We start from the raw sequence: 24,290 nt of genomic DNA on the forward strand, positions 1-24,290 counted from the left end.
TATTAAATACATTAGACATGGACTCTCGGACATTCAGTTTTCCCCTAGTTAGGTAGGTCCTGCCTTTTTAGGTTGAATATCCTGCTAAATAAACAGGATATTGGACGTTTGGTTAATTCTTGCCTGGTTATTACAGGATCAATCTGCTGACCACACAGAGGCCATTCTAAGAATCCAGAACTCAAGTGACCCACTTTCTGCTCTTCTGATTTCAAAGTTGATTATGAATCACAAGTGATGTAATATTATGTAACAAACTGAATGAGCCTTGGTTCCAATTGAAGGGAAGTGTAGGGCAGTGTTCTCTCAGCCTGGTATCAGCTTTCCTCTAGTTTTTATCCATTCTGCTCTGGCCAGAACGGTTTCTCTTTCCTACAGTGATACCTTTGGAAAACTCCCTTATACAGATTTAGTGGATTAACTGTAAAAATATGTTTTGCAGTATGTTAACCCCTAATCTATGCTCCCAAAGTAAAACATCTATTCCCAGTTTTATTGTCTATGTGGTTGTGCCCAGTAAGAGTTAACGACCTGAACCAGAGAGAGAAATGCTGTCTACTTTAATGGCCCATTTATGATGACGCTAGGCCAGAGAGGCACATTAAGATAGCATTACATTATATAACAACCTCGCTGTCTGCCACAGACTATGGCTAATTCTTAACCTCTATCCCAACATACAAAGGTTTAGCCTACCCTTACTTTGTGAAGGGACTATTATTATTTTAAAAAGGATGTACATTTCTATTAGAAATTCCAAATGAATGTCACTGAAACAGATGATTGCCATTTCTATCAGTCAACTAAATCTTTCCCAACGCAGAAATTGCATTGTGCTGTACACAATGGCTGTTAAAGAAATGTTGCTTACGCCAAATCAGAGACATTGTCAGAGAAACGGCAGGTACATGCAGAGGCAAATACATTCCAGACTAGGCCAGATGGACATGTGTCTAGATGGAGGAAAAGGTATTAAGTTAACTGCTTTTGCATCAATCCATTCTCTCCGAAAGGCCCAACTTGGGACATGTTTTAGAAACAAATCCAATCAATCAGCGTCAATTAGAGAGGCTCTCAAAGTAAAGCCACATCCTGGGTGTCAGATGCTCTCTCCACGCTTAGCAGCAGGCTATGTAATTACCCTACACGGCCTCTTAAAGAGCCCAGGGTGGGTGTGGGTGGACGACATGAAAGGCCTGGGCTGCATTTCATCTGTTTCTCCCAGGTAGCCTCCCCTTCGGAGGAGAGAGGGTTAGACAGCGTTGAAGAGGGACGCTCCGCTGGACGCCTTCTTTTCATGTCTTGCCCCAGTCCCTTTCAGCCACGGACAGGGCAGTTCTGGAATGCCGTCATGCCCAGCCCGGCTGGGGTGACCCACGTGACTACACAGAGCCGATGGGATCAGAATGCACCCTGCCCGCTAACAGCACTGATCTTCAAACCCACTGTCCGTGGAGCTGGTCTCCAACAGCTTGCCTGATCTCTCTGCGGTTGGAGAGGTAAAGCAGCAGTCAATAAGCTCTTCCCTCATTGATTGCATGAAGAGCGAGTCTTGTGCACAATCATACTGGGCTGCCCCACCTCATGTTTCTTGTCAGAGGTGTGAGGATGGCTTTGTTACAGCTGAGCCCGTCTCAGCCTCTGGGATGGGGGAGTATAATCACATTTGACTCGCTGTGTGGATTGTAGCAGGTTGCAGATCATTCCCAACACATCATTTTAATTGTGCTTTGTATGGGATGCAGTATTTGCATACCATCCGTGCTGGCATCAGTGATAGAGCCAAATAACACAATATAGAACACATACTGAATACTGCTGTATGAGAGGGACTTAATTCACATTCTCATCTTCTATTTTTCCCTGTAGTAATTATAAAATGTCTTTAAAATTGTCAAATTATTATTTTTTATTATAATATAATGACATTCTAGACTGCCTGTGAATGTTGTTATTAAATGTAGAAATGTTAATTTTGTGGTTTAGAAATTCTGCTCATTATAATGTTTTTGCTTTGCTAATATTCAAACAGATTGAGAGGATGGAGATAAATGAAATAATTTGCATATTACTTCAATCTGTTTGCACTGTACAGTATTTATTTGAATACAGAAAACAAAGCAAAGCTCAACTGTCCACTAAGGAGCTTGTAATTGTGTGGAATGAGCACATCTGGGTTAATTCTGTCTGGGTTGTCTGCATTGTGACTGAAATATAGGCTTACAGGAAGACTGTTACAAAGAATAAACATGGCTTGCATCGTTTCTTCATATACAAAACAAAAATTCATCTTTTTGTGAATTTAAATATCTATAAACAGTGTTTCCCCCACAATGTTGTCTAGCTGGGGGGAGTGGGGGCGAGTGGGTGGCGGGGGCACGCTGACATTAACGACACAGAAGGCAGCGGGCCACAATATTAGGCTCAAAGGGAAATGTTGTATAAATGTATGTAATAAAAGACCTCGAAAGGTTTTAACAGAAAATATGACCTTTGTTTGTGGATTTATTTATTTGTTTTTCTTTATATCCCATTGGGGAGTAAGGACAGGTCTGTGTGGCCCCGAAACAGTAAATGGTCTGTAGCTAGTTTTTGAAAATATCTCTCGTTCCAACAACCCACCACTGTCATTAGCTGTGGGCAGCAGCAGCCCAGTGATGATGCATGACTCATTCATTGCTCATTATCAACCCACGTTCCAACCGTTTCTACCCGAGCTCTCTTGCTTCGGATCTGAGAGGGGGGTTGTGGGGGCGGGGAAACGTGAATGATGAAGCGTAAGCAGCCTCCTGCCTCACTCTGATTGGCCAATGCGATGCATCTAATCCGTTGTGACTACTACTGGGTCCGCCCCCGTCCTGCTCCCCCTCACTCGGATAGAGCTGGCAGCAGCCGTCCACATCCACAGAGTGCTGTATCTGTTCCAAAGAGAATATATCTGCTCTGCACAGGGAGGATAGGATTAACACAACATCAGCTCATCTGCATATTCCCAGGAACACATGAGCACCCAGGGCTTTTGCTTTTCATCCAACTCGGAACATCACAGGACTTGATACACATCGGTGGAGCATCGTTCATTCAACTCTCTCTGCTTTGAGAGGATTTAAAGGAAGACTCTTCTTTTTGCTTTCTTTCATTCGTAATTGTTTTGGGTCTGTTTCTGTTCACTCCATTTAGGATTGTCAGATTGGGAAAATGCAATTAATATGACATAATTTTGAATTGCTGAAAGTATCCGGTTTTTATTTTCTCCCCAGGACATATAACTTTTTTGGACTGCTCTGTAGGGTATCTAGATTGTTCATCTGATTTGCTCAAAGTGAGTGTCCGAATGCCCTCCAGGGAGTCTTACGAGGTCCGGAAAGCAGAGAAGTCCCTGGTGCACAAGGCCAAGCAGGAGCCCAACCAGCAAGACATCCTGGTGGCTGCTCTGGGGATGCGAATCCCAGGTCCCCAGAAACCTCCAGCCACGATCTGGCAGCCTCTCAAATTGTTTGCCTACTCACAGCTCACGTCGCTGGTCCGCAAAGCCACGCTGAAGGACAACAGCCTACCCCCCAAGTACGAAAAAGCCCACAACTTCAAGGTGAGTCACAGACAGGCAAAGGAAGGGTCGTTTGTTTGCGCCTCTTCGTCGTGCCGTTCCACTGTAATGTTTGTACTGTAGCTTGTTTGTGGACAGGTGGCGTTCTTTTGTGTTAGGTATGGTGTGGTGGCAGGTGGCCACCAGAGTGCATTTTCAGGGGGTTGTGGAGTGAGTGGAAGCGTGAGAGGACAGGGCTGTTTAGGGTCTGTCCACTGAGCCTTTTTCAAAAGGAAATCTGTTGGGCGGTCTGTGGTCCACTGTTTTTGTTTGGGCACCAGATGGGGAGATTAGATGGTAGAACTGGGAAGAGTGGAGGAGTGGTACCCCCATTAGGCTCCAGCCACCCTACTCAGCCCCTGTACTGCTCAGCATGTTTGGCTTAGTTAATGAAGTGGGGAGCTGGAGGAGAAACGTTCCCTCAAAGGCTCAAGAACTGCTGACACTCACAGGACTCCTTGTTCCTGCTTCCCTCCTTCGTTCTTCCTCCTTTATTTATTTATTACTCCACCATACACTTCATGCCCAATGCGCTGCTTTGACATTCTAAAGGTCTGTCACGCATTTAGCTCAAATGTTTCAAGCCCCCACCACCACAGGAAGCACTCTGGGCTGAAATGGTTAGTGTGTAATAGTTATTGACAGACCATTACGAAGAATAATCATCCAGAACCTTCTGTAGACCCAAGATATGAGCAAATATGTTAAAATAATAGAAATCGTCCAAATAGCTAGACACTACAACCATTGTTAATAACATGTTTATTTCTCTTTCTACTGAAATACGCAATAGAAAAAGTTTTTTTTTTCTCCAGATAAAGCCAATGAATCACAAAGGATATTTCAAATAGTCCCTTCCTGCTTACAGTATATTCTGATGAACTCTCAGCCATATCCTTTGTATACCATGATTAATGGTTTTAATGCTAATCCTCTCATGCCCTCGCTGATCTCATCATGCATTACCAGTCTAGTGATGGCCCCAGTCCTTCTCACCTCATATGAAAGGGCCATTATTGCCACCGTCACATAGGAAACCACAGCACATCTTCCCCAGAGGTCTAGATCGACACTCCTGATTGGCTGAGCTGTTGTCAGGTTACCTGGCTGAGTGGGAGTTCCATTTCCTGCGCGAGCATCCTTTTTCTGCCGCCGCGGTGGGTCCTCATGACAATGTGCCCCCTCACACTGGCGCGACGTCAACATACACCCCCCTCCCCTCCCCCCCCGTTCGGCATCGTCGCCACGGTTTGTCCCCGGCCAGCCGTGAACGCTCAGAGCAGATCAGGATACCTGTGTGGACCATGACTACCACTCTCTCCATCCTTCCACCCTTCAGGTACACACGTTCCGGGGACCCCACTGGTGTGAATACTGTGCCAACTTCATGTGGGGGCTGACGAATCAAGGAGTCAAATGTGCAGGTATGTACTGTACCACACTTCAGAGTAGACCCACAACAGCCACTATATTCTCTAACACCCTCACCCTCTCCGACAGGATTGTTCCTCAATAACAGATGGTTCCCTTTTTACGTAATGGAACCGGGCATGTGGGTAACCTGGTTTTTGATGTGTGTCAAAGTCTGTCCCTTAATCCCGAAATACCACCATAAATTGGTGACGGATTAGAGTAGTTGTATAATGGCATGAAGTGAGGAATGAGGAAACCATACAGAGGATTTAGTCACTGTGATGTAATATATACTTCTCTCTAATGCTAATGTGTTTCTTTAGGACCAGGGTTTGTGTTATTGCATATCCCTGCTAATGACTTAGTGTCCAGTCAATGGATTAGCGTTCAGCACAGTTGCTGAAATTGCCCATGGCACAAGCATTCCACTGTTCATTTGACAAGCTTTAATGGAAATGTCCTGATGGAGACCTCGTATTCCCACCTCATTTCGAAGCAATTGTTCTCCACTCAACGCCAGACTAATAGTGTACTTATACGCACTCGATATCCTGTCATATTGATCAGACCATTATCATAATGCATAGTGGTGTCCAGACACAGACTGGCTTGTCTCAACCTCTTTTCTCTCGCTCACTCTCTGTCGCTCTCCCTCTCTCTCTGTCCCTCTGTGCTCCAGTTGCCTGGGAATTGGGGGGTTGAGAATGCCAATGTGGATTCATGCTGAAATTCTCACATGATTATCTCTGAATACGTTGGCCATGTTTTAACGTGCCTCCCTATCCAATCAGGCCTGAGACTAGTGGAGTGCTGTTGCTGCCCCGTGGACAATAGTTATTTTACCCCGTATAGCAGCCATTCATAGTGAATGTCATGCAATTTGTGATCCAATCGTAGTTGTTGTTATTCAATTCATTTAATATACAGTATTTGGCGTTTTTCATTAAATATTTTGTCACAGGATATTAAGCATGAAAGGGTTTGATAGTGTTGGAGTAACATAATTATGAGTATGGCATGGTGGTGGCATCCATGACTGCATCAAGCTTTTCATGGGATCATGTTGCTGCAGTGCAGTGTATGTTTTGCCATATTATTGATCTCTAGAAATGATTAACTGATTAGCCTGGAGAACAAAAGCTGTGCATAGAATTTGTGGCATCTTTATTTGGGCACACCAAATGTCATTTTAGTCTTTTGTAAAGCGGAGGTTCACAGGTATACCTCGTCCCCCCTATAAAAGGCAATAACATAGACTGATGTGTGTGTTTATCTATTATTGATAGGACAAAGTGAGCTACACATAATATCTTTGCGGAAGCCGAGCCGTGAATAATTTATGGGTTGCTTTAGAAAGCAGCTGACAATCGGATGAAAAGGGCCTTTTTTTTTTTTTTTCTTTGAGTTTTTCTTCCATTCCTTTAGACTAAAGCCATGGCGACCAGAATCTAGGACAGTGAAGTCTTATGCCACATTTGAATTTGCATTCCAAAAATGTGCTTCCCCTCTTTATTTTTCTCTTTTTGTATGTGTGAAGTGGTTTTGGGTGAGCGCCAGAAAGCCTGCCCTTGCCAATGCTTGTTGTGCCACATTTCCTCATCAGAGAACGTCCCCCAGCCTCATACCATCATGCCCGTGAAGAAAAACAAAGCTGGCATGTCTCTTTAATGAGGAGCGGGGCTCCAAGCGCTGGGAAGTAGCTCCGTTTCCACCCACATTAAAATTCAGCAGCCACAACTAGAGCGCTGGGTCACATAGCCCAGTCTTTATTTATCCTCATTCTGTGCATTTGTGGCAAACAATAAACAACAGCTAGCAACTGGATTATATGTTTACCTATAGGCTGATGCAATTAGAGATGGGGAGCATTGGGCGACATGATAGCACGTGGATTGGCCACCAGGGGTCAGACCCTATTAGCCAAAATCAGGGCAGGGCTTGTCCTGACTGCAGGACCTTCTGCTCACCATGCTGAAAATGCTGTTTGTGCAGTAAAGCAGTGTCTGTCTGCACTCCCGGTTTTCCTCTTGGATCCACCTGGGACCCAGGGGCCATCAGTGTGTGTGTGTGTGTGTGTGTGTGTGTGAGAGAGAGAGTGTGTGCGCTCACATGCACGGCACACAGATCAGCAGCCCAGTGCCTGGTGAGAGGCGCTACTTCACTGCCTGTCTGATGCCCTTAAGAGAATCATCTCTTAAAGGTAATTACATTTCTGCATCAATGCAAATGAATAAAGCCTGGCAACATGTATCTGGGGACCCGTTTCAGTGAAAATATGTGTAGCCATATCTGGGTATATCTGCACATCACAGTTTTCCTATGCTTATCTTAGATTTTTCAGTGATTTATATTTGAGTGGCAAACATGATGAAATATTTCCTTTGAAATACTCAAATTTATAGAAGAAAAATGTTGTTCATTTCCAGATGTTTTTTATGGAACGCATCAAAGCAGCCGTTGCACAGAATTTCATCAAGAGTTCTTCTTCCCGAACTGGGGGAGGGCACGGAACTCCTCAAAGCTTGAAGGAGCCCGTTTAACTGTGGGAAACTAGGTCTACTGTAGCCTGCAGCGGCTGAATGGCTGCCTACATGGCCATTGTGTGCGAGCTTGGTTTGTGGAGGAGAATGGAGCGTGTGGGCCAAACTCTCCCTCCTCCAGGCCACATTGTTTTCAGTTCGCCTTTAATTCCCTCTAAGAGCCTCTGTTACAAAGCAGAGCGGCAGTCGCTCTGCATCTACTCTCTGTGGGCTGCTGTGCTGTGCTGTACTGCGCTCCCTACAAGGTGAAACCTTCTCTGTTGTGTCTCAGGCAGCCATCTGAGCCTGAGGCTCCACTCGCAAGCGCAGAGACAAAAGCAGCGTGGGATGCTTATTGGAACTACCAATATGCTGCTTTGACACACGCAAATGAGGTGCATGTTGCGCTACAGATCCCTATCAAAAGAAGTCTATGTTTTAGTGCTTCGCTATTTATGTCATCATCGCAAAATCTTTTATTTCTGGTGTAAATGAAAAAGCCACATATTGTAGTAAATTCCAGAATGGTAGGTAATAATTGATCTTTCGTTCACATTTTAAAAAACATTGTTGTTCTGCTTGAATGTTTGGCTGTCTTCGTGAGGGATTGGTTGTGGACCGGTGTTCCTCCCCAGTGCTCAAGGTGACTCCAATAACACTCCTGGCATCTGACCAGAGACTGATGTCATCAGCTGAGGCAGAATTCTTCCGTGGTTCAATGACATTCTGATGGGAATTATTGATCATGACGAGTTAAGGCTGTAACAAGCAAAAAAAAGAAAATGTCCTGCCGACTGAGCCAACTAAGACTGTAATTGACAATCTTGGGGATGCACGCTATTCATTTTGTGACTCAACAATGATAAATCTGTTCTATTGGTTCTCCGGCGCCTACTGTTGACTGTTATTCTGCTCTTACTCCTATCTTACAGACTGTGGCCTAAACGTCCACAAGCAGTGCTCCACCATGGTACCTAACAGCTGTGTGCCAGACCTTAAACACGTCAAGAAAGTCTACAGCTGTGAGCTCACAACCCTGGTGAAAGCTCACGACACCAAGCGACCCATGGTGGTGGACATGTGCATACGGGAAATAGAATCGAGAGGTGAGCAGGAGACAGATGGCCCCAGACCCTGTTCATGTACTGGGAATTCTCGCCACTCGGTCCTTCTGTGTTTTTCAGGACGGAATTGGATAGGAGGCCGCTATAAATGTCAATGATTAAGGTTAAGACTGGGTTTAGGAACAGGGATTAGGTTTAATGTTATGTTTAGATACATTTCTAAAGTTGCTATTTTACCTTTAGTTAAATGTGCTAATTTGCTAATTTCTACATTGGATGGATCCAAAGATGTTTTGAGCACCTGGTGGGGTGCAATTCCAATTTATTGTAAGCAGGAAGTGTACAGATTAATGATTGGGATGTTGGTCCTATCCAGTAATATTATGTGGAAAGCTGATGGGAGGCCTGGTAATTGTATGTTCAGTTGAGAATAGATTACTGTGTGGCTTCTGCTCCCTTGGCTGATTGCATTCCAGTGGAATCACTCAACGATGTCAAAGCCTCATTTCTACCTCATTGTCTAGCCCGGTAATCTACGTCTGTAACTAATGCTATGTTTGATTTATGTCTTTATTATTTTGTCCCACGATGCAGAAAAACTATTTGCATCTGCCCGCAATATTCCCTGTGTGCTATCGTGGAATTGTTTTCGTCTCATGCATATTGAAGAGCTTTTAATTACGTTCCCTAATTCTGTATGTCGCCCAAGGTGACCAGTGAAGGTGAATTTGACTGCATTGATTCTGCTCTTGATTTAATCTGTGCCGGTCGCTCACTTCAGTCCAGTGTTATGTTACGTAAATACAGCATTTTTTCTCAAAACCGTGTCTGTCTCTCTGTCATAGGTCTGAAGTCTGAAGGGCTCTACAGAATATCTGGATTCAGCGATTCAGTCGAAGATGTCAAGACGGCGTTTGACAGAGGTGTGTCTTTTTTTGACATCCCCTCGTTCTGTTGGGGTGTCATTGAACCCCTTGGGTGCTCCCCTCAGTAGCATGCTCACAGCTCTTAGCGCCTCCGATGTGTACCCAACCTGATGGTTTAGGTCACTGACTCACACTGACAGTGTGATCTGTTTGCATAAAACAGAGATGGTATTTGGGATTAATGGAAAAAGTGACACATTTGCGGGGGGATTAATCTCCATCAGTGTGAGCACGGCTTGTCCTCACAAGGCTCCCCTCATAGGATTCCCAGCCAAGGCCAGCTCTGGGACGGCAAATCACGGGACCAGTCCAACTACCGTTGAGAAGTTATTCATTGTGGAATTAAAGCTCGGACATCAGTTAGCTACTCCAGTTGAGCAGTTTGACGTCGTCTCGTTTCCCCCGTCCATTGTGAGTTTAGAGAAGGACTCGTACCCCGGAGCTGTGGGCCGAGCCTTAGCTGGAGCAGTGTGGGGGAGATGACAGTTTCATTTCAGCTCACAACACTGTGAAGCGTACACCCTCAGTAGAATGAGGCCATGGCCTGTTCTGGATAGAACTAAGAGGAAGTCTGAGTGAAACAGGCCAGGCGAGTCAAAGCAGAGAGCTAGCCTAGATGTCATCCTCCACAGTGACACAGTCCCTCCATTCTTCGCTTCATACCACAACAGGTTTACCCAAACTTTTTGTTTGTTGAAAAGGGGTTTACGACCCCACCATTCAACAACCAATGTTTCCTGCCTTAATTGAAACAAATTTCCTTCAGGCTTATTTCAAATGATACTTTGGTCCAAAGGAATTACTTTACATTTATGAAGGACTGTAAGGCAAATATTTTTATCTTCTGTGTATAACAGGTGATAATCATTGAAGGAAACAGACAACACACACATGTTCCAGAGAGTCTTTTCTAACATAATATTTTAAGACATAATAAAGTTAGAGGCGTATTTGTGAGAAAATAAGTAAAATCTCTCTTTAACGCAACTTCATCCCAAGGCTACCCGTGATTTCTCTAGTGACCTTTGTTCGGGACCTCTGCACTACATTTGCCCACCAGGCTGATTGACGTCCGTTCAATCAGTGTTTTATGCACATCCAACCTAAACCGTCATTTCCTTGTTTCTAACAAATGTCTTCCATCTCTTTACAGATGGTGAAAAGACGGACATTTCTGCAAGCGCGTATGAAGACATTAATATCATCACAGGCGCTCTTAAACTCTACCTTAGGGATTTGCCCGTTCCTGTCATCTCCTACGAGGCCTACCCCAGGTTCATCCAGGCTGCAAGTGAGTCAGACGTGAGGCCCTTCCGCTTCTGGGCCAGTTAAATCTGCGCATAATTGTTTTAGTCACACACCAGCACTGTGGAATATGTGCCATGCAGAAACAACTCCCATTGGTGTGTATTTCTATATCTGTAGTTGAATTATGTAAATCCCTCAACGTTAAAGCCAGGATGCATGATGAAAGCGCTCAGTGTAAATTGAACCCAGCTCTCCCTTTACTCTTTCAGATCACATAGATGATTCTGCAACCAAAAAATTGCCTTTTTTAAGTTTCATTCTTAGCAATACCACATGTCCACGATTAATGAATTCTTATTTACAATCCCGGGCATTCAGTTAAGAATGTGCTTTCATGTCGTCCGCAGAAAATGAGCATCAGATGCTCCTCTCCTTTTTGAAGTGGTCTGGTTCCATTTTAGAATGTATTTGTCGTTGGCAGTCAGTAATACAACGACACATGTGAACAGTTGTTCTGATCTCCTCCCTGACATTTAAAACCCCACTTGTGTTCGTCATATGCTACTGAAGTGAGAAGCACTGAGCATGGATGTTTTTATCTGTGGGTCTGCGAGTGCATCTTGTGAGGGTCTGTATACGGGCTGCTCTGCTCTGACCAAGTACTCCGGTTTGCTCCTCAGAGCTTGAAGACGCAGAGAAGCGTCTGGAGGCTTTCCGTGAGGCGTTGGAACTCCTGCCTGCAGCGCACAGTGAAACCCTGAGGTACCTCCTGGCCCATTTAAAGAGGTGAGTGAAACATCATCCTCCAACATCATCCTTCTGAACAAAACCATTTTCTTCCCTGGTAATATGCATTGAGTATGTTTTTGCATTATGGCATGTGTTATCGTAATTGAAGGGCAACTGTGAAATTCTGTTAATTTTAACTGTCCTTGACGCACTTCCACAGGGTGACTTTGAATGAAAAGGAAAACCTGATGAATTCCGAGAACCTGGGCATTGTTTTCGGTCCGACCCTGATGCGTGCTCCAAACCTGGACGCCATGACGGCGCTCAATGACATCCGCTACCAACGGCAAGTGGTGGAGTTCCTCATTAAAAATGAAGACATCCTCTTCTGAAAACAGACCAATCCATTCTGCTGAGATAAGGAAGGAGACCTGTTTGTTTTGTAAAACAGCTTGATGCTGTCCAATCACTTTTTGGTGCAAAGACTTGAACATGAAGGAATCTTTCTATTACATTTGTATCACATATGAAGGGATCTTTGCATTGCATTTGTGATATATCCATTTCCACTTCCCTTGGACTAGTGCTTAACCTTACCTTTTTCTTCCCCTGTAACGGGTGTGGATAATGATCTACCTTAAACTTGCATGTCTGTCTCCCCATTTTTGTCGGGGCTTGTGTAGAACACTGATTGACCAGACTTGTTTGTGTCTTTATTTTGTAGCAGTAACCCAGCATGTGGTAAATATGTAAAACATTGTTACTTTACTATGGTTTGTCCTGTAGATTCAAAATATCTCCTGCCCGGTTGCTTATTAGGTCATTCTTTTTTTGTGACTCATTGTATATCTGTCTGTGAATTTGACTACTGTTTTTCTCTAAACCTTTGTAATGATATTTGACTGAACCTGTCTTTTTGCCTCTTCAGCTGTTTTATATACAAGTCTTCTTAAAGGAGAATTTACCTTTTTTCACTTTGTGTTACATTCTTGCTCAAACTGAAATAAGTCTACGGGCTAAGAGAAACTGTAGAATGAATCCATCATCAAGATTTCTTTAAACAGCCATAACAAACGTTAGCTATCATTAGCCAGCACTAGCTAAAATCAATGAGAGTAATTAGGGCATGTGAGTGTGTTAAGAAACTTAGATCTTAAAATCACCTGAAATCCTCATCTTTTTCATAAAAGTGATATGGCTATTAAAAACAATAAATGCTCAGATGTCATTGATGCTGAGATGTTTTTGCTACCAGGTGCTAAACTGTGTTTTTACTGGCTGTATGAAGAGATCTGAACCATAGATTGCATATTCTCTTGACCCACAAACTACAGTCAGGGTGACGAATCAACTAACATCTATTTGAAAAAATTTAAATTCTCTTGTAAGCGGAAATTCAGAGCCTCTTTCAATCAGAAAACTAAAACAATGTACTTGTAAATGTTACATTTGCCTGACAGTCAAGATGTTGTTGCATTCAAACTGCTATGTTTGTGCAGGTAATGTTTTTTTATTGTAATATTTTTGTACTTAATTTGAGCATGTACATTTTAATTTATTAAACCTCGCTTTATGAAAAGTGTTGGTATGCACTGTGTCATTTTAATGTTTCCAGTGACGGTGAAGATTTTAAGTAAGAATTTAATGTGACGCATGTTCGTTTTTTTATAAATATGCAAAGACATTGGTCATTAAGGTACATGGCTTGCTACACATGCAAAATGACCTTGACAAAGGGGGCTGTTCCTCTGAATCTGCATATTGACAGTGACAGGCAGCGCTATAGATGGCCGATGGAACCATGTGCGGCGTCGCCTCCAACTATGTGTCAATCACTCTGATTCGCTCTGAGATTAACACAAAACCCACAATACCTTTTGACACTGTCATGTCTGCATCCAGGAGATTTTTAATTGCTGGATACATATGCAAACATTGTCACTTGGGATTTATGCGTCTTATGTTTAATTACCCCACAAGCAATTTCTTCCCAGACAATTTCCCAAAACCCGCCATTCCTTATCTTCCTCACTTGGAGCTCATTATGAGATCAAAGTGTACCCTTGCATTTGAGCTGCCAGGGAACCAAAGTGTGCTGTTATTTGGGTTCATATTTTTGTCCTGATAGATTTCCAGACATGTTTTACTGGATATCTTCCTGGCCAGTATATATTGGTGGAGAACCACAGCCATCATGAATGACAGCAGCTGGCCTCTCCTAATTTGATGTGAAATCCCATTAAATTCTCTTTTATTGTTTTTCAAGGGCAACCATGGAAATTACGCTTTTAGGTTGGATTATTAAAAGCCATAAAATCTGACCTGCCCCAAGCTTTGTGCATTCAGTACCCCCTGCTTTTTGTATGCTTTTTGCTGTCAACCCTTTGTGATTCACTATGGTTTATACCTGTTCTGGAATTAATGGCACCTTTTTCGGCCGGCTTTACGGTTTACATTAGGTTTGAATCACTGGTGAATACATTCAGATCAAGTTTGTGTTTATCGGTCAACAAAATGATAATTTATTCAATATATGTAATTTTTATATTATGAATCTAGCTACTTTAGCTTCAGCAGGTATATCGAACGAAGAAACTCATCTAGACCTTTAGACCACTGCTTTGATAATGTTGAGACAAACCTCTTCTCATGCACATCAAATAATATTTGCCTAATTTACCATGGGGCTGACTAATTAATTTTCACATTCATCTAAATGTTTTAGTTCTTTTGATCCATGAGACAACTGACCTTTCTTTGTTGACTGAAGCTGTGCCCCATTTCTTTTTGCAGAGGTTGACCTACATTTCCAAACACTAAAATATACTGAAATGGTGAGCTCCGCAATGTGATGTAGAAAATGTTGCATGTATGATGCAACCTCTATCCCTTGTAAATATTTTCCTTTTCAGATGAACAGATAGAGTAGCAGCATGTTGAATATGGTTTTACTACCTTTAGCTTTAGACGGCCACCATTGTAGTGTAGGAATTTTTCGACCACTAAGGACCACATTGATTAACACTGCATCATGAAATACAAATGTCTCATGCAACATGTTCGTGAAACTATAAACCATTCGTGAAAAAAAATTTAGAATGTGTAAAAGCTCTTAGAAGAGCTTTAATTGTTGTTAATGTTAAATAAAACATTATAAAAAGGATTATAAATATATTTTTATTTTTAGAACACTTCAGTGTTGCCATTATATTCATCATGTGAACAACACACGTCACGCTATTTATTAAAAATATAATGTGCTTTTAAAATAAACCTGCAACACACACAATCATTTCCACCATGGAGAGGCTAATCCCCATGATGCCATGCGGGGCAGGAAACGCGGCAAGTCTCACACGCTGTTCTGCCTTGCCCAGTAGATGTTCCACAGACATTAAGTCATAATTATTTAGATTCGGGTTAAGAGAGCGTTTTAATCACGCCTTGAACGAAGACTAAAACAGAAGTCTGACTGGGAGTGATTTCCCGTAGGGTTACTCAAGTATCAACTGAAAGAAACAGCTTCCAACACTGCTACGGGAAGACGTGGCCCCACCACCTAACATTGATGAGGTTGAATGAGCAGATTCAATAGGTTTCTCAGGGGTCACATGGGTAGGGTCCAGGCAGGAGGCACTTAGAGGCAGTAGTATTCTGGTGGTACATGATTGGTGGGGGAGAGTGGAGGGGGTAGAGGCTGATCTCTCTCAATTCAGCCATTGCCAAAATTGCAATTTGCCCCTAAATAAGATGAATGAGGTGGCTGGTTGAGTGACTGGCTGATTGAACGGGTAGAGGCTTTAGGGAAATTGAGTTGCCGGTCCAATCATTGCATTGGTGGGGAGGGGCAGGTGTACTGTGGTGATGGGGTATTGGGGTGTCATGTCTGGTCATCTGGAAACCCTTGGTGGAGGCTGGATGAGGTGGATGTTATGGACGTGCCTGCAGTTCCCCATTATCCAAAGAAGGATACATTTGGTGCCATCTTCAGGAGGGAAATCAGAGAGGACACCTTTAGTGACAGTTTGATTACACTGTATGAAAATGTAAAATCACTGTGTTTCTCTCAAACAACTAATATGTGGTCTGTGGGGAGTCTCGTGGTTAGAGTGGCTGACCAGTAACCAAATCCCTGAGTTGGCGAGGTGAAACGTGTTGTTTTGTCCCCGAGCAAGGTAGTTAAACATAATTGCCCCAAAGTCGTTGCTGAAAATGAGAATTTATTCTTACTTAACTTACCTGGTGAAATAAGGGCAAAATAATGTATACACCATAGTATTCCCAAATAAATACTGTGGTAAGAATATTACCATTATTCTGTAAGAACATTTTAAAGGTTACGTAAGATGGGACCAGTATATACTGCAATACACCTATTTACACCATGAGTACTGCAATTGTAAATTTATGGGAAGTATTACACTGTGAGATATTTTGGTCCTACATAAGCCAGACATGAGTGTGTAGCTCATAACGTGTGAGGGAGGCCAAAGAATGTGAACCTCTCAAATTACAGCTATTGGTGATGTCTCATAACATATGGTGACAGTGAACAACAGTAAGGTTTCCCATTAGAGTATTTGAAGCCGCAAGTCAGTGTTGCCATTATGTTCATCATGTTTTAAAGTAGACAAAACTAATGTTGTTACCTTGTTACTAGCTGCCTAGCCTCTACTCGAAGACTGGGGACACTGGATACCTAAGAGTGTATGGGAAAATAACACAAGAATGAATCATTTACTTTTTGTATTGAACTTCCTGATTATTCTCGCAGGTAAGACTATTTAAACATGCTTGCTGACTGATAAAGAAAGTTAGCCAATTATGTTATTTGGTAACATGATTCAGACAGGATGTTTTAGATTATAGTCATAATCATAAAGCAACATTTTAATCTCATAAATCTTGCCGACTTATCATGGGATGTCTACACAGTTAGATCATTTCCCATATATTGTCGATAACGTGCTACCCTTTAGTTAGTTAGCTATAACATTACAGGTCTTATTTGAAGTATATCTTAGCTCTGCTATAACACATCCAGCACCCAAGACTTTGTTGATTGACAGGGGCATGTGTGCCTGTTTCACCACCTCCATCTTTCTGTGCTTGACTCCACAAGGCGATTGTTTTCTGGAATACATTTTATTTCTCTGCCATTTTCTTTGATTTACTTGAATGTCTCAAAATTATCTGAAGGCTTTCGGTTAAGTTTGAGTCTTCAATACACTTTTCAGGTGTCTCCTGCATACAGGCTTAAATTTCAAGGTCATGCAGGAAAGGAAATGGCATACCACTCCACATGGGTGAAAATATGTACCATGTCTGAAACATTATCAGTATGGATGGATCTCTTATCTCCTACAATGACAGTATACCACTGGTCTATAACAGTGTGTGAAAGGAAGGATTGTGTCAGCTGAGGAAAGTGGGAAGCCATTAATACTGCACAGACTACGTACTATGTGACCCACCGATATCATTTGTGTCCAATCGTAAGGGGTTAAAAAAACAAACAAAGACCAAAGAACACTGTTATGGCAGTGCATGAATAAGTTTGCAATTTCTAAGCTAATTTGCTGCCTTTCTCCAAATTATGCCATGGAACTGAAAGTCATTTTTTAAAGAACATTTATTTCAGCAATTATATACTTCACATCTATGTTCTGCCACAGAACTGAGAATTCAGTGCCACACAGTTTTTAAGCAAATTTTCTAAATTTGTAAAAGGATTTTGTTTTTGTTCTTTACATTTAATGGAAATATAAATGGGGAGTTTGATTGTCTGGCTTTTGTTTTATCCATTGTAGTGATAATCAAAAACATACTACTTTCAGCCATTTACAAGTAGTCAGGGGAATCCTGCTGTTTTGGACATATAGCTACAAATGCAGTTTGCGTGAAGCATAGCAAATAACAGCAAAGGTTTCAAACTACAGTTTGCCCCAAAGAAGAACCAGCTGTATTTACATTTGTTCTAGGCCTTGCCTGGGGCTCTGATGATGAGACCCGTCTGGTGAAAACCCTGTTCACTGGCTACAACAAGGTGGTGCGTCCTGTTGCTCACTTTAAGGATCCTGTGGTTGTGACAGTAGGCCTGCAGCTCATTCAGCTCATCAGTGTGGTAAGAACATTCTGAATGTGTCCTGTAGCCTCTACTGAGGATCCCATAACTCACAACATTCTGAATGTGTCCTGTAGCCTCCACTGAGGATCCCATAACTCACAACATTCTGAATGTGTCCTGTAGCCTCCACTGAGGATCCCATAACTCACAACATTCTGAATGTGTCCTGTAGCCTCTACTGAGGATCCCATAACTCACAACATTCTGAATGTGTCCTGTAGCCTCCACTGAGGATCCCATAACTCACAACATTCTATCATTTTTCTCTACAGGATGAGGTCAACCAGATTGTCAATAGCAATGTTCGACTGAAACAGGTTTGTTTTTGTTGTGTCAATGGTCATATAAATATACAATTAATGTTTTTTTCGTCATAGCAATTTAGTCAAAGACTATAATTACAATACATTTTTTTGGAATTTATATCACTCTGTGACTTAAGTAAAGATTCAAGCTTTTGAGTTATATTCATTTCAATTTCAAGAAACTGTAATGAAGAATTCTCTGAAAGATTCCCCACTGAAAAGATCAGGCTTTGATGCTATAATCCAAATCAGACTTCATGTCACAGACTTGATAATCGGATATTTTCCGTGAATGCTCTTTTTACTGTTTTCAGCAATGGAAGGATGTAAACTTGCAATGGAATCCTGACGATTACGGTGGAATCAAAAAGATCAGGGTACCTTCTACTGACATTTGGCGCCCTGACTTTGTTCTTTATAACAAGTAAGAATAAGGCCATATCAACGTATCTAACATATCTAACGTACGTCCACTGATACCCTGTCATTGTGTCTTTTACCCACACAACTGTTCCCATTCCACTGTGCCGAGTGGGTGAGAGCTCAGATTGCATCAGGCTATATCTGGCTTCAATATCACAGGTTCTCCCCACACCATATGTCTTGTCTGACACGCTGCTGTTTCTCCCTGACAACCAGCTCGTGTGCCGCGGCAGCCTGGACTAGCCTTAGCTCTGGTTGGTTGGCCCGGGTGGTTGCTGTGAAGGGTTGGTCATTGCCAGGCCCCAGGCTGCAGTGATCCTCTGTGTTAACACCCCCCCTCCCCATGCTGATGCCTGGGCTTGTGTGTACCTGCAGTGCTGACGGAGACTTTGCCATCATTCACGATACCAAAGTGCTGCTGGAGCACACAGGAATGATCACCTGGAACCCCCCCGCCATCTTCAAGAGCTACTGTGAGATCATCGTGCTGCACTTCCCCTTCGACCTGCAGAACTGCAGCATGAAGATCGGCACGTGGACCTACGATGGCAACCTGGTGGTCGTCAATCCCGTAATGACCCTCGTGACTAGCTTGTTGTGTTCCTCTTGTTGTGTTTCTGAATCCCTGGCAGATTTAAGACGTCGCCAGTCCAACTCACTTACCAATATGGATGAGACCCATCTGCCGTATTGAGTCTTCATTCGTATTGAGTCTTCATTCGTATTGAGTCTTCATTCGTATTGAGTCTTCATTCGTATTGAGTCTTCATTCGTATTGAGTCTTCAGTCTTCATTCATTGTGTCCCACCTCTCCACCAGGACAGCGACCGTCCTGACCTGAGTAACTTCATGGAGAGCGGAGAGTGGGTGATGAAGGACTACCGCAGTTGGAAACACTGGGTGTACTATGCCTGCTGCCCAGACACGCCCTACCTGGACATCACCTACCACTTCCTGTTGCTGCGACTGCCCCTCTACTTCATTGTCAACGTCATCATCCCCTGCATGCTTTTCTCCTTCCTGACCGGCCTCGTCTTCTATCTGCCCACTGACTCTGGTCGGTACGGCGCCGCGAAAATCATTTCATTTCTAAACCCCTTTTAGATTTCAGGTGGCTGAGGATTCAAACAAAAAAGCCTCATGACCTCTGGATCATAGAATGCGGGGACATACATTGATGGTGTTTGTACTGGTTGTGAAAGACTTACATTGGCTTGTACAACTATGCTTGTCCTCATATCGATCTCTAGGCCTCTGAAGTTCCTGGTGGATGATTGAACTGTACCATTGCTGTGTTTCAGCTAGCAACTGGCCCTGTTCCCAGTGTGGAGGCCTGGCTCATTACCCAGAGACCCTTTGTGCTGCCATGTCTGTGAGCTGGCCTTTCCTTTAATGTATAATACATGAGTGGCTGGCTGGCTGTGATAGGGCTACGGATGCGGGAGGCTGCTGTAGAGGGACTTTACTGCCAAAATGGAAATCCTCTGGGCTAACGGATTTGACAGAACAGCAAAAACAAGTTTACATTTTTCTAATCTGGAAAAATGAGTTCTGAGCGTAAAAGCGTTGAACAACACATACCAGAAATTCTATTGCCTTTTTTAGTGGTTTGTTTCATCTGTTTGTTTGGGGCCTGTGCAAAAAGATAGATGGGACAGAAACGTCTGATTTCTCAACCCTTGCTGTAGTAGGGCCATAGTGTCCAGGCACCAACTGACCTGAGGTGTTTTCATAAGGAGAATTTCTGCCCGTCTGGTGGAGGGCTAAAAGTCAGGTTCAAGTCAAGGAGTTCAATTGGACCAAGCTGACAGCAGCTTTTACAGAAGTTGTTTCTGCCTGTGGTCTGAATGAGAAAGTGCTCTGGTAATGTGATGGTACTGGCTGCTCATAATACGATAAGTTACTTCTACACTCTAACACACAGCTGCCCAAACCTGTTCCTACAGATCTATCTGTGGGTTTTCTCTCCTACCCAATTTGTTACTAAACTGAGTGAGCTTAGTCACAAGGTGTGCTCAATTAGAGTTTGAGATAAAACTTACAGGATGGTAGCTCTCCAGAAACAGGGTTGAGCAGCCCTGCTTTAACATCTTACCTCAGTCTCCACGATGTGTCTCAGTGTCGAGTGAACACTGTGAATGGCATTGAGTCCCTTGCTATCAGTGCAGTGAAGCACAAGATCAATTATCACAATAATCACTTCACTAAACATCCCTCCCCCCATGTAATTAATCGTGGAGAAGAGGAGCAACCAGAGGAGGTATTAGGTACCCAAGTCCTAAGACTCACTGACTGTCAGATATGTTGGCTTTCATATTGATTTATTTGTTTAATTTAATTATAAAGTGTCACAGTTGAGTTGTACTGGAGCAGTGTTTGTATTATTTGCTTAAGTGCTCTTTATTACACAGTCATGAACCGCGTTCACAGTGTTTAATCCATAGTTATGAAAGTCATTAGTCTGCCCAGGAGCATGTGTTTAGTCTTTGTCACCAGCCTGGTTACGCCACTGAACTCCGTAAAAGCTCTCAGCCTGCTGTATGATTGACTGATTTAATGTGTTGCAATTATTATTACTATATTACCTTACATGAAAATGACTTACACCATCAAAATACCAACTGCAATTGTGCCATTCTCCAATAACGAATTCTCCTGTGTCTGCTTTGGTTGTTTTATGAAAGAAATTTAGTCTTGACAAAACATTATACTTGTTTTATAGTTTTTCTTGTATAATATGAATATTATTATCAATATTATTGAAGCAAATTCACAGTCTAGCTGACAGAAACCCAAGCATTTGACGACACCTGCACCAAGATCTAGGATGTTCTGTGTGCGGCTAACAGTCTTTTCACTCAATGCGTGTCTTCAGGTGAGAAGATGACTCTAAGTATCTCCGTCCTGCTGTCTCTGACTGTGTTCCTGCTGGTCATCGTGGAGCTCATCCCATCCACCTCCAGTGCTGTGCCACTCATCGGAAAATACATGCTGTTTACCATGGTCTTTGTCATTGCGTCCATCATCATCACAGTCATCGTCATTAACACCCACCACCGCTCCCCTAGCACCCACACCATGGCCCCCTGGGTCCGGAAGGTACGACCTGGTACATTTCCAGTGATGCATTTCCCTATGACGCACTGGAAGCTTGGAGCGTCAGCCGTTTGAATGGCTCTGCTCGCAGTGATGTTTCAGTTCATGTGGATAGTAAATTGCAAGACAGCTTCAGGATGATGAGTTCTGAGTGTACATTTTGTGAGTGTGAGAGTGTTTTTTATACACGGTGTTATGTAAACATGAGTCCATGTATGAAAGGTCTTCACATTCTTTAGGCCTGTTAATGTCCTGCCCAGTACTGCCATCTAGTGACACTATGTCGATGGCTGAACTTGTTTACTAATTTACTACTTCAGTGGTTCAGGGGCTTGAAATGTAGCTTGAATTAATACATTTGAATCAACATTGTATGTATTTTACAAGTCAATTTATCGCTGTCACAAAGTTCTTTCATAATACCAAAATACGGAGTGATTTAATTTCACATTATGTCTTCCCAGATTTTCATTGACACAATTCCGAACCTCATGTTCTTCTCAACAATGAAGCGGCCCGCCAAGGAGAAACAAGATAAAATCCTCTACGGTGCTGACTTTGACATCTCAGACATCTCGGGCAAGCCCACGGCCACGGCCGTAACGTACCAGTCCCCCATCACCAAGAACCCAGATGTACGTAGTGCTATCGAGGGGGTCAAGTACATCGCTGACACCATGAAATCCGATGAGGAGTCCAACAGTGTAAGGCTAATTCACTTTCAGCCCTCCTATTCTTCCCCTACAGACGAGGAGGTTTCTAAATGCACTTCTCTTTTCCCAGGCGGCTGAAGAGTGGAAGTTTGTGGCGATGGTGCTGGATCACATCCTGCTGTGTGTCTTCATGGCCGTGTGTGTCATCGGCACCCTGGGTGTGTTCGCAGGCCGTCTCATTGAGCTGAGTATGACACCTTAGAAGGCTGCGGCAGGACGTGTATGGAGGACAGAAGTTTGGTGAACTTAGGACCTGACAAGCTGACCAGCGACAACACTGAGCTCTGAGTGCCTCTAGGCCCCTGGGCTGTTAAAGTTGAAGCTCGCTGCAAGAAGGCTGCTTTTGTTTTTTGTTGATTGGATGTTAATTACTCATTATTTTGGGGGTGTTTTGGGGTAAGCTAAGATTGCTGGGTGCATGCATGTTTATACATATTTTTACTAATGTCTGTTATTGTTCTACATTGACCACTCTAATCAAGTTTCTGCGAACAAGTTATTTGTATTTTGTTATGTATTTTCATTCACCTTAGTAAACAGTATTTAAATAAACGACTTTTTTGTCTACCATGATGGATATTTCACGTATTTTGGATAATGGAAAATATTTATTGAGCCAATGAGAGATTAATCACTGCTATCAGAAAATGACAACACGCTCTCACAGATAGTAACATATGAAACATTGGTCCTGAATAGGCTAAGTTGGAATTAACCTACCAGCCCTAGATTTCTTAGTGATCACACCCTTGTCACTCTCTTTACACGTTAAAGTTAATTTAATGGAAAAATATTGTCGTTTTAAAGTAAGCTTTCTGCAAATGTTCACATTTGCCATTGAGCATGAAGGTCAGTATATATTTTTTTTGCCAAAACACCAAAATGTCCAAAACTAGAAACCTGATTTCAGAATTTGGTCATGGGAGATACTACAAAAAAAAAAGTGCTTTATGCATAGAACCTATCATCCATTAGTCACAGTGTATCCTCTGAAATGCATTTCTAATAAAAACAGCAGCTTCTCTTGCCTTCCTAGCTTCAAAGTTTTTAGCTACAATATTATGGCCCCATTCATGAGCCTTTTAGATTACGTTCGTAAATATACTCTGTTACAGTAACTGGTCAAATGTAATTGTAATTTAAATCATTACCGTAACTTTTGGATGACTGACACTCAATAACGTTATCTGATTACTTGCAGTTATTTTAAGATGACTTTAATTTGAGCAGACTTTGAAAATGGCAAAATGGAAAACTGACCATTATAGAAAATCCTATGTTCAATCAATTGTTGAGTACATAGTTGACCAAAAAGAGATCTAGAGCATTTTGCCCATTGTCTTCTACCTACAATAATATGGGGGAATTTTATTATTTTATTGACAGGACAGCAGAGGTTAGGGAGACAGGGAAGGACACAGACAGTCGGCTGAGCTATTGCCAGAGGCTGAGCCAGGTCTTGGACCCCATCACTAGGGGTATGTGTGGTCCAGAGGTCGGAAGCTGAACCAGTTAATCCCTGTCAAAAAATATTTGGACATTATTTGATAGCTCAAATAAGAGAGTGCTAAAAAAATATATTTCTGCTCGAAGATTGACACTTTCATCCAAGCACATTTCGCCAGACTTTCCGAATTGGCATCACAGTTATCGCCCAACCACACGGTGTTGGCTGGTACACGTTTACTTCAGGGTAGCACATTTTGCGTGAAGGGAAATCGGCAATGATCCCGATCGCAATGACAGAGTATGTATACACATTTTGTTATTATTATTATTCATGGTATTTTGTCAAGAATATCAGTTTTGCTATAAAAAAAAAATTTAAACGTTGGATCAGAAATACTACTGTGAAGCAGAGTCCCATTTCATAAGGTAAATTGTGGTATTTGAGGATAATTAATGCATAAACATTCATGAATCTCAAGCCAAAAATGTGTAGTATGTTGACAATAAAAAGTATGTAGGGATTTTAAATCAGATCAGTTGAAAATAACTATGACCAAACAAAAATATTATACTTTAACTAATGGACTTTTATTTTGTAGGTAAAACGCAAATTATATCATTATGGCTAGCTTCACAGGGCTGAGTTTTGACCACGTGAGAGGCCCGTGTCGTTTCATTGGTTAAGTAGTTTA

The 24,290-nt window shown here is 42.5% G+C and overlaps 2 protein-coding genes across 2 annotated transcripts; both read left to right on the plus strand.

The window, feature by feature from the left end:
• The first annotated feature begins 2,850 nt into the window (after positions 1-2,850).
• On the plus strand, positions 2,851-13,066 carry chn1 (chimerin 1). The gene is made up of 7 exons (XM_010879898.4): positions 2,851-3,589; positions 4,926-5,010; positions 8,451-8,624; positions 9,428-9,505; positions 10,662-10,799; positions 11,437-11,542; positions 11,706-13,066. The coding sequence occupies exons 1-7, from the start codon at positions 3,335-3,337 to the stop codon at positions 11,875-11,877; spliced, it is 1,008 nt and encodes a 335-aa protein (XP_010878200.1). The 5' UTR covers positions 2,851-3,334; the 3' UTR covers positions 11,878-13,066.
• A 2,977-nt stretch (positions 13,067-16,043) lies between these two features.
• LOC105016216 (acetylcholine receptor subunit alpha) lies at positions 16,044-22,722 on the plus strand. Its single transcript, XM_010879897.3, has 9 exons — positions 16,044-16,259; positions 17,467-17,609; positions 17,885-17,929; positions 18,232-18,341; positions 18,716-18,911; positions 19,160-19,397; positions 21,216-21,439; positions 21,901-22,140; positions 22,220-22,722. Exons 1-9 carry the CDS (start codon positions 16,214-16,216, stop codon positions 22,349-22,351), a joined length of 1,374 nt encoding a protein of 457 aa, XP_010878199.1. The 5' UTR covers positions 16,044-16,213; the 3' UTR covers positions 22,352-22,722.
• The last annotated feature ends 1,568 nt before the right edge of the window (positions 22,723-24,290 follow it).

Source organism: Esox lucius, chromosome 16 (assembly GCF_011004845.1).
Source record: "Esox lucius isolate fEsoLuc1 chromosome 16, fEsoLuc1.pri, whole genome shotgun sequence".
NCBI lineage: Eukaryota > Metazoa > Chordata > Actinopteri > Esociformes > Esocidae > Esox > Esox lucius.

Coding starts and splice junctions, on each gene's coding strand:
- chn1 (XM_010879898.4), top strand. CDS start 3,335: ATGCCCTCCAGGGAGTCTTACGAGGTCCGGAAAGCAGAGAAGTCCCTG. Junction 3,590..4,925: donor AAAAAGCCCACAACTTCAAG/GTGAGTCACAGA, acceptor TCCACCCTTCAG/GTACACACGTTCCGGGGACC. Junction 10,800..11,436: donor CAGGTTCATCCAGGCTGCAA/GTGAGTCAGACG, acceptor TTTGCTCCTCAG/AGCTTGAAGACGCAGAGAAG.
- LOC105016216 (XM_010879897.3), top strand. CDS start 16,214: ATGAATCATTTACTTTTTGTATTGAACTTCCTGATTATTCTCGCAG. Junction 21,440..21,900: donor TGGCCCCCTGGGTCCGGAAG/GTACGACCTGGT, acceptor ATGTCTTCCCAG/ATTTTCATTGACACAATTCC. Junction 22,141..22,219: donor CCGATGAGGAGTCCAACAGT/GTAAGGCTAATT, acceptor CTCTTTTCCCAG/GCGGCTGAAGAGTGGAAGTT.